This window comes from Centruroides sculpturatus, unplaced genomic scaffold (assembly GCF_000671375.1).
Source record: "Centruroides sculpturatus isolate CEXI.00-Female unplaced genomic scaffold, Cexi_2.0 scaffold7, whole genome shotgun sequence".
Classification (NCBI taxonomy): Eukaryota; Metazoa; Arthropoda; class Arachnida; order Scorpiones; family Buthidae; genus Centruroides; species Centruroides sculpturatus.
Genome location: NW_019384510.1, coordinates 322,776 through 338,695, shown reverse-complemented (window position 1 = coordinate 338,695; position 15,920 = coordinate 322,776). Strand labels below are relative to the sequence as shown.

At 28.8% G+C, this 15,920-nt stretch overlaps 1 protein-coding gene across 1 annotated transcript in view; it reads left to right on the top strand.

Moving 5' to 3' along the window:
* LOC111622343 (RNA polymerase-associated protein LEO1-like) overlaps positions 1–11,154 on the top strand; it is a 48,706-nt gene extending 37,552 nt beyond the window's left edge. Inside the window, exons 9-14 of the mRNA XM_023364703.1 lie at positions 3,393–3,440; positions 3,519–3,656; positions 5,848–5,983; positions 6,099–6,288; positions 6,363–6,469; positions 11,007–11,154. Coding sequence (XP_023220471.1) covers positions 3,393–3,440; positions 3,519–3,656; positions 5,848–5,983; positions 6,099–6,288; positions 6,363–6,469; positions 11,007–11,087 — 700 coding nt within the window. The 3' untranslated portion in view covers positions 11,088–11,154. The remainder of the gene's footprint in view (positions 1–3,392; positions 3,441–3,518; positions 3,657–5,847; positions 5,984–6,098; positions 6,289–6,362; positions 6,470–11,006) is intronic.
* The last annotated feature ends 4,766 nt before the right edge of the window (positions 11,155–15,920 follow it).

Genomic DNA, 15,920 nt, shown 5'->3' with positions numbered 1-15,920 from the left:
GCGTGCCACCTTCATATTTCTCAACAATCTCTTCTTTTTTCAGTTCCATTGTGATTCTAGTCATTTTTTTTTTTTTCTGTTGCTTTTCATTTGCCTTTTTGCAATTCATGATTAATAAAAATAATAAAATTTTACTTACAAATTAAAATCAGAAGAAATTTAACAAAGTTATAAACCGTGGCACCGCAAATGTCTAGTCTGGTCTAGTACATCGATAATGCTACTTGTTCACAGATGGTGCGTATAACTGAATTAAGTCGTATACTGGGCAAAATTTGTTTTGTCCAAACAGGACATATTCTGAATTGGATGTATTCTAAAGTAGATGTATACCGAGGTACCACTGTATAAATACTGTGTGAAAGCTGCATTCTAAAAATGGTCAATTTGTTGATTTTACAACTCTACTCAATTTTACTGCCAGAAGTCAATTCTTGGTCATCTACAAAAAGTTATATTGAAAGTTTTTTCTATCTTATATTTCATTCTCCAACTAGTGGAAGAACTAAGGATTGAGTACATAAAAGCAAGATTTCAGACTAGTACATGAGAATTGACAAATAAAATAGCCCTAATTCAACAATGAGAAAAGGTAATGTAAAATAAATTCTGATTGCTACTAAAGCAATGTAGTACAAGAACAATAAGTTTCACAAAACCTTTTTATACATTTTCTAGCAGTTTCTTGAGAGAACAAATGTTTTCAGCCATGTTTAATGGCCTTCTTCAGGTTCTTTAACATTGTCAGTTAACAAAAATTTGAATGATGTCTTTGTTTTAAACAGGAGATTAAAAGAAAGACAAAATTGAAAGAAAATTAACAAAATAGATATGTGAATGGATTACAAAATAAACGAATATTGCCACAAGAATAAAATAAGAAGATTAAATAACTAGATAAATTGAGAGAGATGTTAACAAGTTTGTGACAAATTAGATGAGAGGATGGATTAGTCTGTTTTATTTAAGAGGTTATCGAGGAGTGATTTCCAAGTGTTGGAGAGTGAGTCAGCATCTCTGCTGTTAATACAATTTTCTTTGTTTGTTTGTCAGAAAATGAAGCAAAGAAAAAACGAATCTAATAACAATCTACAAGTTATATGTAATACGAAGAAAAGCTGAGTAAGGGGAGACATTGTGCCACACAGAGACATAGCAGACCAAACAAGACAGTGACCTATGACCAAAAAAATGTGGAGCTTGCCAACATAGTGCTGTTTAATACAAAATATATCTTAGCAACACAGGGATTACATTTTTACTTTTTCTCACACTCCCTCTATTGCTGTGTGCTACATACATAACAATTATCAATTTCAATTTAATTTTAATATTTTCACAAATCTATCAAACTTAGTTCCCATTAGCAGTTTTGTTAGGACATCTGAGATCATTAGGTCTATCCTCAAATAATAAATCACAATTTCCCCTTTTTTGACTAATTCTCAAGTGACATGATAGCTTACATCAATATGTTTACTACTCTTGTGAAAAACTGCGTTCTTTGATAACTGTATTGTGCATTGGTTATTGCAGTAAACACAAGTGGGGTTCTTGACACATCTTTTAAAACCCATACATACTAACAGTCTTTTTATGTAAGTTATTTCTCATGAAGCTTCAGCTAGAGCTGAATACTCTGAATACTCTGCTTCCATGGCATGTTCAACAACAAATCTGAGCGTTTCTGTAGAATTTTTGTGGATACGATGCATGTTGCTGGCTTTCAGTTCTGCTAAATTTGTAATATGTCTGTTAAACACAACATTCTTCAGATGTCCCCAAAGCCAAAAATCACATGGGTTCATGTATCACCTATAAGTAATTTGCATCTTTTGATACTGCTAGTATACATCACAGTTTCCCTAGTGGCAAATTTTTGAACTAAATTTTTTTTTTTCAAACAGAATTCCACTACACAGATATTCATGCAAAATGTCAAGTCATTCTGACTAGTTCTTATCTCAGGCCATTATGAAATTGAAACTTTAATTATAATCACTCTGTAGGTTACAAACTTTTAACATAGACTACTTATATCAACATAACCAAATAGCAATGTAATACATCAAAAGCTTGTGCACAAACACAAACTGTTATAGTGTTACAGTCTTAGTGAACAACAAAATCATAATCACAAACAAGATAATTCATCAACAGTGGACCAGACATCACATTGATTGATGAATAAAATAAAACAAAATTACATACATCATAGATATATCCATTTTAAACATTCACAATGTACAAAATAAAAACACCAAAAAAATTAAATATTTAGAGCTTGGATAAATACTTTTTCACAAGTATTTTCCATGGGCACTTCACCTATCATGTCTGTAGTTTTGTCTTGCACAGATGCTCATACTACATATGCCTTAACAAAAAGCACATATATCATATCATAGAATGCAGCCATACTAATCATGTCATAGAATCATAAAATTCTTAAATACAGACACATATATGAAGACAAAAACATGAAATAAGGATATTTTTTTTAGCTAGTCAATTCCCCTCTATACTAGACATTGGTATCAACCAAATACGACATAATTTACCAGCATAATAATAATAATGGTATAAATTTGTAGTAGAGGATGTCTGAAAGTGGTCCTCAGTTGAGGACAAGATACAGGAGATTAGATGTGCCTGAACCAATGCAACCTCATGAAAACTTGACAATGCACAGTTAAGAAAACTGAATATCTAATGATTGATGACAAAAAATCATGGAAGCATACAATTAGGGTAGATATTATGGAATGTGGACTGACTGAAAAGCTTATGCTGGACAGAAAGGAATGGAGACAGATGACAACAGACATCAACCGTTTCTTTATGCAATGCTCGAGATGCACTTTACTGTGAACACACTGAAACTGGTTTCTAATTGGCCAACACTGCTCATGATGTCATTTTGCTACACTCTCATTGCATAAAGAAACAGGGGACAACCCATGAACCTCAAGGGAATGGCAAAGAACAACAACATATTTTATTAAATTTTTAAAGTTATAAATTACAAATTTAAAAATTAATAAAATACAGTTGTATTACTTTTGTTTATGAATTCTTAACATAATTTGAAATTACATTATTGATATATTTAAAAGTTAGGAACATTTATTGTTACTAGAATGTATTGGCACCGCAAATGTCTAGTCTGGTCTAGTACATCGATAATGCTACTTGTTCACAGATGGTGCGTATAACTGAATTAAGTCGTATACTGGGCAAAATTTGTTTTGTCCAAACAGGACATATTCTGAATTGGATGTATTCTAAAGCAGATGTATACCGAGGTACCACTGTATAAATACTGTGTGAAAGCTGCATTCTAAAAATGGTCAATTTGTTGATTTTACAACTCTACTCAATTTTACTGCCAGAAGTCAATTCTTGGTCATCTNAAGAATTATTCGATGGTCAGATGGAAGGTAAATTTAGTATGGAAAAAATTAATTAAATTAGAAATTTTCTTATACAAATATATTTTTTTAAAAATTTATTTTCAGTTTATCACTTCATCTAGGTTCTGAGATATTTGATATTCATCGACAGTTATTAATGCAAGGTGATCATAACCACTTATTTATTCGTCAAGGAACAGGCTTACAAGGTCAAGCTGTATTTAGAACAAAATTAACATTTAGGTTAGTTATAACATTTATGAAAAATGTCTTAATTTTTTTTTCTTTTTTCTTCATAACATAATTTATTTGGGGAAATATGGTTTTTCTTTGAAAAATTCAATGTTGAAAATTTATATGAGACATCTTAAGTATTTAAATGTGCTAGCCATAGGTATAATATACTTAAAATAGTTGAATACTATAAATATTTGATACTTAATGTGGCAAGATCATTTATTTTTATAATAATTTAGTGCATTTGCATTATATTACATAATTAGAAATTTTCTTATAAAAATACATTTTTTGAGTCTTTATACTCTGCACATCCAGTTTGCTTTGGAGAATGTAATAAAGATATTTTCAACATATTAGAATTGAGGCCTTTTTTTTGCAAAAACAACATATGTCAAAATTGGGTGAAAATGGGTTTTTTATTGCATCTAGCAACTCTGATGGTGGATGACTTGCCCATGAAATATGCAACAACAGCAAATGCCAACAGAGATATTATACATGAATGATTTTGAGGTTTTACAAAAACCACACATATCAGCAGGTAATGTCAAGATTTATTCACAAAAATAGTAATTGTCATGGACATTGCTGTTTTTGAGTGAAATATTTACTACAATGTAGTTAGCCATCTTGTAAGGTATTCTGGATAGAGTAACCTCAACATCATTTGAAGATGTCTGATATTGGTGGGTGTTTGCCACCAAGAAAGATTATGTTATTTGAGAAGCCAAAGTTTATGGAATTAGCCACAAACCACAAAAGAAAGGGAATAGGAAAGTGTGTCATGTCTCCTGATTGCAGGTATGTAAGCATCACCCATTTATTGAGTAAAAGTTGAATCTCAAATCAGCAAGGATGATGAAGAAACTGTTCAAATTTGTGACACACATTTTGAGCCTTACGAAAATGTTCTGATTAGAAGCAGCAGGAAGTGGATCAATGAGTTGACATTGCCACAAGCCTACAAAGATCCAATACTTGTATGAGACAGGAAACTTGTAGACTGCTTGAAGTTGTCAGCTTTCCTACAGAAGGTGGAGAATAAGAAGTTCTATGAAAGTCTGTCAAGTGTTGCAGGTAATAAATAATACGTGGAGATTGAAGAGGAAGACAATAGTACTGGCTGCGAGGACTCAAATGATATGTGCAAACTTTTTCATCCAAAAAGAATTTTATTCCCAAAGTTTCTGGAAAGAACAGCATATGTCAGATATCAAAAATTTAATTTTTCTTGGGCCCTGTCAAAGGCAATATTTTGACAATACAGTATACCAAAACCTTAATAGCTCACTGTTTTGGCAAATGGGAGATGTCCATGTGCAGTGAAATTAAAATAGAAATGGTTTTTTCAACAGTATGTATTTTGGCATATTGAAGCGTTTTTTACAAAAACAGCATTATTTTACATTTTATTTTCATGCAATTGGTCAGATAGTGATGCAATAAGGTAGTCTTTTATCATTGTAAAGAATTAAATTCTGGGTCCAATCTAGACTCTCATAATTTCTCATGAGTAGAATTTATTTTTCCCCATTTCAGATGAGACTCACCAGGAATGAGTAAAAATAGGGCCCTTACATATTATATGTTAAGTTCTCAAATAACAAAAAAAGAATAAAACATTTTCATGTAGGAATAGACTACAGTCATCCTCACTTAAACAGGCAGGTCATTAAGAACTGCTGAGACTTAAAAGTTCTCCAGCATGGGAAATCTTAATCTAGTTTCCATAGTCAGTCAGTATTCACTACACAAAGCATTTTTAATCTTCAAGACTACATATTTTGTTTAAAAATTTGTATTTTATTGTTGCATCCCATTTGAAGAATCCAGTGACTTAAATATTAATCTTGAATGAACTTTAAGTTTTGGTACATCATTTTTATAATTTTTGCTGATTGTATTTTTTCACGTTCTCTAATATGTATGAGATGCAAATTAAAACAAAGATATCAAGTTGGTGTTTCTTTTAGACCTCTTATTTAAGTTCCTGTTTGTAGGAATGGAACTTGGTCATTAAATTAATAGTAGCTATAAGGTGTTTTATTTGCTATTAGTTACATAGGATTAACATCATATAAATCAATGTGGTATCATATTTCAAATTAATTATGCATAAACTTTCTTAATATATTTGAATCTTAATTTTTCTTCTAATTGTTCATTATTTTTTAAAATAAACTATTTTCAACAGACCTCATTCAACAGACAGTTTTACTCATCGTAAGATGACCTTATCACTAGCAGACAGAAATCAGAAAACACAGAAGATACGTGTATTGCCGAATGTTGGAAAAGATCCTGAAGCTCATCGTTCTGAAATGATTAAAGTACATTATTTTCAATATTATTTTAAGATTTAACATATATTGTAAATATTGACTGATATGTTTTTCTATATATTTGTATGTAATTTTAAAATAATCTATAAAAATTTAATAATAGAAAGAGGAAGATAGGCTTAAAGCTTCTATAAGAAGAGAGAATAAACAAAGGCGTATTAGAGAGAAAGCTCATAATCGTGGTCTTAGTGCATCATATTTAGAATCTGATCGTTATGAAGAAGACGATGATGGTGCCATTTCTCTTGCTGCTATTAAAAATAAGTATAAAAAAGGAGGAGCAGCTTTAAGAGGTATATATTTTGAAAATAGCTTAATTTTAATTATTTACAAATATAATTTTAAATTTTATTTTATTTAACACCAGATCGACCATCAATATACTCTTCAGATGAAGAAGCATCAGATGAGGAGAAAGCAAAACGTTTAGAACAAGTTAAATCACTTGACGATGATGATGATGACAGTGATCTTGTAAGTTTAATGTTTTATTATTATTTTAACAATTGAAAAGTAAGCATAAAAAATAATAATATATAAATGAATACATAAGTTGATTGATTTTCTAATGCATATTCTATAAAATGATTCTACTTTTTAAGTTATATAGAAACAAATTTAATCATAATGTATTCAGTAACAAATGTTCTTTTTTTATGTAGTAAATGTTGATTACAGTTACATATGCTTTGCAAACATATTTTTTAAAATTACAAATAGTAAATGTCAAAGTTTTATTTATGGTTTTAAGTATATACTGGTAATTTTACTTTTAACCTATCTGATGTTGAAAATTTTCTCCGTGCGTGTTGCGCAATATTGAATTTTTGTCGATGTTAAGCCTAACAAAAATTACATAGATTTTCATTGTCTCTGGGAGGATGGATATAGGGTGGAACATTGATAAAATGTGCAAACATCACCCACGCCACTAAATCAAACTAATTTTTAAAATTTAGCAACTGATTTTCAGTAAGACATACATAAGCAGAAAAAACATTTAGCAAGAACATGTAATTACTCAGAAAACAAACATTCATATTTAAAGAAATCCTCCCAATAGTGGTCAATATAGGAAGGAAGGGTGGGTGGGTGCCAGCCCACCTGTCATACACCTTTCCTTCATTCTAGATCTATTATATTGGAAAATTAAATGGAATGTTATAGCAATAATCTGAAACTTAAGATTGCTGTGCAATATTGTCCAATGGAATGGGTCATTTGATCAAATGATGATAGTTTTATTAATTAAAACCTATCAAAAACTTTCAACAACAATGTGATCATTAGTGTAGAATAATGGTTTTGTGGTAAATTGGCAATTTATTTTTAGCTTTTAATGTTAGAAACATTATATATCATAATATAAACAAAGTATGAAGATTTTTTCACTGTTACTCAGTAACAGAGTATTTCATTAGTGATAACTCTAATTAATTTCTTTTAATATTTTTAAGAAAAGTATTTCCTGTTTATTGTTGCTATTTTCAGATTATTATGATATAAACCATTCTTGTATTATATGTGACTCATTAAGATTATATATTTCAGGGTATTGCTGAAATATACAATTTTTGATGTACTTGTGTGCAGCAATTACTACTTTAATAATCAAAACTTTAAAATTATATATTTGTCTATGTTACACAAAAAATAAATACAAAGAAAACCTGTCTAAAACAAAATATAACACCACCAGCCAGAATTTCCCATTTTGACAAGTTTCAGTTTACTAAATTTATGGAAGGTTGTTATTAAAAGCCGAAAGGTTTTTTTTATGAGCTTAACCTTATGTTGAGGAAAGATGTATTGAAAACACCAAATGTATATATTATTATGCACAAAGGAAACATGTGTGTAAAAAATCCAGTACCTACAGAATTGTTTTAGTTGTCATATTCCCAATGATATATCACTTGCTAGACAGCATTTAATTCATTAACTTTTGTTAAGTTAAACTTCAATTTTTATTTTAAAATTAATGTTAAAATTCTCTTACTTTATTTGTAATAACGTTTACTCTTAGAATTACCAAAATTTAAAACTATGAGGACAACAAAGAAATTAATTTTTCTTATTCCTTAAGCAACCACTGTCATCTAGAAAAATTCTTCTCTTTTCTAGCTAATTTCAAGAATGGAAGTGTTTTGCCATAATTGTTTAATAACTTGTATTCCTACTTTTTGTAACTGCACTTTTGGCTTTTTAGCTTAATCTTTTTTCCAAAAGTAGTGCATATTTTTTAGAATAATTTATTTGGGAATTACAGATATTTAGTGTTGTAAACAAACAATGGCAAACAATGAAATTCAATTGAGTTAAACAAATCACTAATAAGATAATCAGAGCACATGCACTGAGCAGAACTAGTACCTTATGTTGATGATTCAAACAAAAATAAAATTCATGTGAACCATTTTGTTCACATTGATATTTCTAAATTTACTGAAGTATACATATTCTGGATTAAAATGTAAAATTATGCAAATAATTGCCTATATGAAACAATCTGAGAAAAAGTATTTCACTTAAAACTGCATTAGCAGCATTCACAACTCAGGCTGTAGAAACAGACCATTTTATTCTAAACTAATTTGTCAAAATGTCCAGAGAAAGTAAGAATAACAATGATGTCATTCCCATTCAGAGATGCTAACCACTACTCTATTTAAATTTCCGACTTTAGGTAATGCTCTTTTATACTCTCAAATAAGTAGTAACAAGAATTGCATAGGTGTTACTTTGTTCACGTAGAATTGCTACTATGCAAAGTCTCATGCCAATGAGACTTTGCATAGTAGCAATTCTATGTAGAGTGTATTGTCACAACCAAGTTGCAGTGTCTTGCTAAAAACTGTCTAAAAATGGCATGCTCTTCTGACATCACAATCAGGCACACTGGAACAGCTCAAGTAAAAATATGTCATGTTTGCTTGACTATAGAAAAAGAAATTTAAAATGATGTTTCTCAAAAATAGTGGCAGATTCTGTCATTTATACAAGTTTCATGATATAAGTGAATGTTTTTATATTTGCTTATTAATATTAAACTAAAAATATATCTAGAACTTATGAATGGCATCTTATTGGAAATGGGATGGATGGGGGCTTTGCTCTCCAAACCAAGACACATGATCTTGTGCTACTGATGACCATCTTCTGAGGTTGGCATCTCTGTTTTACTCTATATACCAAGGTTAAACTATTAATCTGAACAAAAGAAAAAAGTGATTAATTGTAACTCTCATTGCTGAAGATTAATTTTGTAGATTCAGGTCACAGTCACAGTATTAATTATACAAAAGAATTTCGCTTTATGGTTATGATAAAACATATCAGTGAAAATAATATAAACTAAAAATAACTCATTCTGTTCCAAGATTTATAATATATAAAAACTGACTTTACACAGAAAATACACATTTGTATTATCAATTGGAATAAAATTCTCATAGATTACTATGAGTGAATAAGACATTATAGAATTAAATAATTAGCATTAATATGGTTAGAAAAGATTCTTCAATTTAATTAGAAAAAAAGTTGATTTTGACATGATGATTTGGAGAGCAAAGCCTCCATCCATTCCACTTCCAATAAGGTGTCATTGTTCCAGTTTTTAGCTATTCAGAAAATTTTTTAAATCAAAATTCTAATTGTTGTTTTTTGTGTGATGCTTTTCAATAATGCCAAATTTGTAGAAAATATCATTAGCTATTTTTTGGACACAATAACTGAAGTGTTCTTTTCAAAATGTTTCTTGCCCAAAATTTTCAAAACAACTATCAATTCCTTTAGATTATTTTGAAATAAAATAGAAACAGAAATAAACTACCAAATGATCGCCTTAATATCGGACTATAATATGGCTAATTAAATGATTAGTATAAAGAAATTTGACAATAGAGGTAGGCGTTAGGCACCATCTCTTAAGTAAATTAATAATTATAAATTATTAAATAAATTTAGAACCTTCTGGAATAAAAAAAGGTTTAAGGCGATCGTTTGGTAGTTTATTCTATATTTCTCGGACTTTGAGTTGTTATTATTTATATATATATACCTCGCCGGGTATTACGTTAGCTGGCTGAGTTCCATTGGGGTCGTGGGCGATGGAGTCGTCCCCAGTCAGTGATGTATTTAACCAAGTAAGGTTATATCTAATCTAACATACTTCTAGAGGCGAAGACTCGCTCAGGGTCCGGGTGGCGTAACTGGCAAGCGCACCGCATGGCAAGCGGAGGTTGCGGGTTCAGGCCAGTTCTTTTATTCCAGAAGGTTCTAAATTTATTTAATAGTTTATTTATTAAGATTAAGATTATTTATTTTAATATATATTTTATATTATTTTATTTTATTTATTAACATTAAGAGACACCATCTCTTAAGTAAATTAATAATTATAAATAAATAAATTATTAATTTAATTAAGAGATGGTGCCTAACGCCTACCTCTATTGTCAAATTACTGTATACTAATCATTTAATTAGCCATATTATAGCCTGATATTTAGGCAATCGTTTGGTAGTTTATTCTATATTTCTCGGGCTTTGAGTTGTTATTATTTATAGAAACAGAAATGTTTGTACAAATTGTGAAAAATTACTTTCAAATATGAATTTGCCAAAATGACAAGATAACAGCCATCATAAGTGAAAGCCTTTTTTGCAAAATGTCTCTTGTCCTGGCCTGTCTTTTCCACTATATTTTTTTTCAAGATAATTTATGAAAATGTTGTGTAAGACATTCTGTAACGTTGCAAACTTTTACTGGTCTCAAGAATTAAAATAACTCAATTGAGTGCAGAAATATTTATTTTGGTTTGCTAAAAATGTTGAAAAGTGGACAAAGGGCTGCTTTGAAAGTAAACACTTTCAATTCAATGAATATGGTAAAGTTCAGTAATAATATATTTTACAAGAATAGTTCGATGTATTTTTAAAATTTTCACTTGACTTTACAAATAATGTAACAATTACTAAATATTTTATATTTTGATTTCTGTTTCAGGATTATTTTGAAAGAAAGAAAGCTATTGCTGAAGGTAAAAAGAAAATGGCTACTATCGAAGAAAGTGATGAAGAAAGTTAGTTTGTATTTAAGACTTGCTCTTGAGCATTAATTATGTAACTATAGTTGTGACAAGTTTTGTATTATTTTGATTTCTGTACAAAGAATAAAATTGTTTTATATATTTGCGTCATATTATTATGTACTGTACAGCTGATGATACAGCTGGTCTTTCACTGTCATACAGGCATACTTAGCATTTGAAGATTATGATGATAATAGACTTCTGCAAACCTTTTAGGAGGCCTTAAAATTGCTATTTAGATGGACAATGATACCAGAGTGCCTTAAAATTACTGACGTGCAATTGGACCACAACTAATCATTTATATACCTGTTCTAAATAATCCCTGCAAAATTCAATATTTATGCATACTGGTTTCACCCATTGTGTGGGGAATACAAACTTATACAAATTACAAAAATCAATACACAACAGTAAAAAAACCACAGTAATAGTATAATTTATTAATATTATATATAACACACACACACACACAAATAATAAATTAAACAAAAAATCAAAATCATGGGGAGAACTATCCAAAAAAAAAAAATAAATTATATATAAAATAACCACACCCACCTAAAAGCAGAAGAAAAATTAATTATCACGTCAGACAATGGATAGTCTCCCAAATTCCTTAGGCTCGAACACATTTAAAGAAAAAAATAATGCCGCCTTTGCACAGAACCAAATGATTCCAAATTGCAAAGCAGAACAAAATTAAGTGCCAATCTATCCAAATGACAACTGGAAGAAAATAATCATAAAATTACCTAAAAAGTAATTTAATTTTCCGGATAAAAAAAAAATAAAATTATGTAAATTACCAATAAGGTCAAAAATCTTTCAAAATAAATAATAGAAACACCAAAAATACTTTCATGTAATTTTGAAAAATTAATACACTTAGATATCACATGATATGCATAATTCTGCAAAAAATTAATGCAAATGAAATGTAATTCTCTTAAAGTAGAACTAATATTAAAAGAATTATTATTATAAACAAAACTATCAAAAACGATTTATTTAAATATACCAAATATTATAAGAACTTAAGTTAATATACCTATTCAAATCCAAAATATGATTATCAAAATTTAATTTCAGTAAACAGCAACAGTTATAATTATTTAATAGTTCATCGAAATTAATACTATTATTAACACAGATAGTCCCTAAATTTTTTGTCCACGAAAAATCATTCTTATTTAAAATATAACAAACATGTCCTACTCCATTGTTTCTCATCCAATTCAAACACTTATTTAAAACTACAAAGGAAAAAGGCAATAATGAACACTCCATAAAAATTAAATATCTTGGAGTACATAGAGATAAGCCAAATAATTTATTAATAAATATAGCCAATACTGAATCTAAAACATCAAATTGATAACCCCAGACCTCAGAAGCATATAACAAAGACGAAGTAACAGCTGAATTAAAAATCCTCAGACAATCACTCATATTACATAACTTAGAGTTATTCAGATGTGTAGATCATCTGTCAGTTTTAATATAAGCATTCCTTTTTGAAATTGAATGTGGGAATTATATTTTCTATTACACTTAAATATTACACCCAAATATTTATATTGCAAAACTATTTGTATTATATCATTTCTAAATCACCATTTATCATATTTAGAAAATTTACCTCCATTACGAAAAACAACAACTTTAGATTTTTAAAAATTCAATCTCAATCATATTTATTAATCAAGATTCAATCTCATTAATAAATCCTTGTAAACTTCTAATGGAATTGGCAATCAAAACAATATCTTTTGCATATGCCAATATTTTAACACTAGTACTGTTCACATCAATACCTTCATAATCAGAATTATTTATCCATTCAATTAAATCATTTAAATACAAACTAAACAAAAACAAAAACAGGACTTAAAACACAATCCTGTCTAACACCAGTAGCTGTAAAAAAAGACTGGGAGCAAAAACAGCCCCCATTTGATTCTCTATAATTCTGCAAGCAAAGAAACAAATTTAAAACTCAAGCCATATTTTAAGTTTTCTCCATATTAAATTCCTATCTATAGTATCAAAGGCCAAAGACAAATCTACAAAAAAAAAAAAACCTTTTCACCTTTCATTAGCATCTTGGTAATAAAGAGTATGCAAAATGAAAACATTATCTATGGTAGAATATTTTTCTTGAAAGCCAGCCTGATTCTCAAATAAAATATGTAAATTTTACCAAGTTACTAACCTAAAATACAGTATTCTACAAAAAATTTTTGAGAAACAGGTTAGCAAGGAAATTCCTCTGTAATTACTAGGAATCAATTTAGAGCCACTTTTATATATTGGACACAAAAGAGCACTCCCTCAATCCTTTGGTACTACCTGAGTCCTCAAGAATCTATCAAAACTCTTAAATAATAATGGAAAAACAGAATCCATCTTCCAAAATTCCGAGGGAATACCATCAACACTAGGTGCAGAACCAACTTTTACTTTAACTCAATTCAGATTCCAAAATATCTGCATCCAAAATTTTGTCAGACCAAGATGAACATTCATTAAAAACTGATAAGTCAAAATTCAATATAAAGCTATCTAAGTACATAACTTTTTGTAAAAATGTTTATATTATGAACCAAGTGACTAATAAGTCATACTGCTTGACCTTTCTGAATAATGACTAAAACAGTTGCATAGCCTGATATAATATGATTACAGGACCATTAAAAAACTTACATATTTAACATATTTAAATTGGATAAAATTAAAAGGTTATTTTGAGTGGTCTAGCCCTGTTTATTTTAAGTTGAGATATCATATCTGATGATATATCATCTCATTAGATATTATGTAAATGGTATCAATTCTGTATCAAATTATAATACATGATTCATTTTCAGCAGTGGTATTAAAATTTGTTCAGAAAAAGTATTTTAGAATAATATATTTGCTTCTGTTAATAATTTTCTTTGGAATTATGTCAAAATAAATAGACATGCTTCCAATAGTATTTTATAATTTCAAAAACTATGTATACTTAATGTTTTCAAATAGAATAATAATTCAAATAACAAAAAAATTATTTATAACATTGTAAACAAACTGATATTTCATGCTACCAGAAAGTAGATATTTGTGATACTTTGTAACTTCCAGATACTAAGTAATATTATCATGTGCAAAGATTTTCATCTGAGTTATTTAAAATGTTTCATTTTCAAAGTAATTTTACAGATTTTATTTTCATTGGAAAATTTAATTCTAAAGTTTTTTAAAAACTATCTTTACAAAATGTTTTATTGAAGTACAAACATAATAATAATTTTAATGTTTTGGAGCATTATATTCATTATATACATTCAAATACTAAAAGAAATTAATTCTTCAATAATTTGAAGGATACAGTCAAAACAAATATATTAACTTTAAATATATTAAAATATTTATAGGAATATTTTATCTCATTGAGCTTTAACAATTAATTATATTACAATAACTACATTACAAACTTTATAGCTAGAGATATTTTTAATTAATCCCTAACAAAATTACATATTGATAAATAGTGAATTGCAAAAACAAAAACAGCAAATAAGCACTTGCTAGTTTGAACAAAATGCAGTAATTAGTTTCAAAATTGTAAAGGAACAAAATATTATAGTTTCTTGAATTTGAAATTTATTACATTTAATATCAAAATATCTTTTTTTTTAATCTATCAATAAATCATAAGAGTATAAATTGCAGAAAGATACCTGGTTAGTCGAGTTAATGCATTCCAAAAAATTACTGCATTAAGTCCTTATCAATCAGATAATATATGTAATAAAAACAATGATTCATTTGAAAAAATTTTCTTCTTTGCTTTAAAGATAATTAGAATTGAATTAATAAGTCATAAGATCCAAAACAATTATTGATATATACAGGGTTCCTATGCACCTTGAAAGTCAGATTGTAATTAGTGTTTGAAAAAAAGTCACAGAAAGTCAAGAAAATTGTCAAAAAGTCAGGGAATTTGCCTCCTTGGCTGCCTTGTTGTTTTGGCTGACAATATACTTGACTAAGTGTAGCCATCTGCAGGCAGCAAGAAGTAATATAGTGCAATAGAACTTATGAAAAAAAGTGCAGATTTTATCCCATTGGAGAAAATCTGCACTTTTTTTCATATATAAAAGCATATACAAAAATTGTAAAATATTTTTCATTTTGATAACTTTAATTGTGTAACAAAACAATTTTTGGTTTTTTTCCTTGTTTATTAACATTTCATAAAGTTCAGGAAATACATTAAGGAATAAATTTAATAAATACTTTTGTATATGGATTATACAGCATTTGTTAATGAATAATAAATAATGGTTTTTTTTTAAAACCCATGTAGATTAATAACAAGATAAACTACTTTATAGATCTACAATTTTTTCAAATTTCAGCCCAATTAAATTTCCACTGTCATCTGTCTATCCTTCCTTAATCTCGAGAGTGGTGTTAGATAGATGAAAGTCAAAAACAGATATGGAAGGATTAGGAGCAGAAAGCCCTGATTAACTATATATGAACTTCCAGTCTAGACTGAAAATCATGTAAATTCAATTCAAACATTCACCCTGAATGGAATTACATAAATGACCAGCAAGACACTTTTGTTATCAGGGAAAGCATGATGTATAGCAGGGGTGGCCAAAACGTGGCGCATGCGCCAAACTTGGCGCATTGGACGATTACAAGTGGCGCTTTAGTCAGTTCTGAGCAACATTGCCAGATTTGGCTTCTTTGCAATTATGAATATTACATAGAAAATTAATTTTTTATAGTCTGTCTTGGCAAGTTCATTTGTTGCACAATTCGTTGCAATC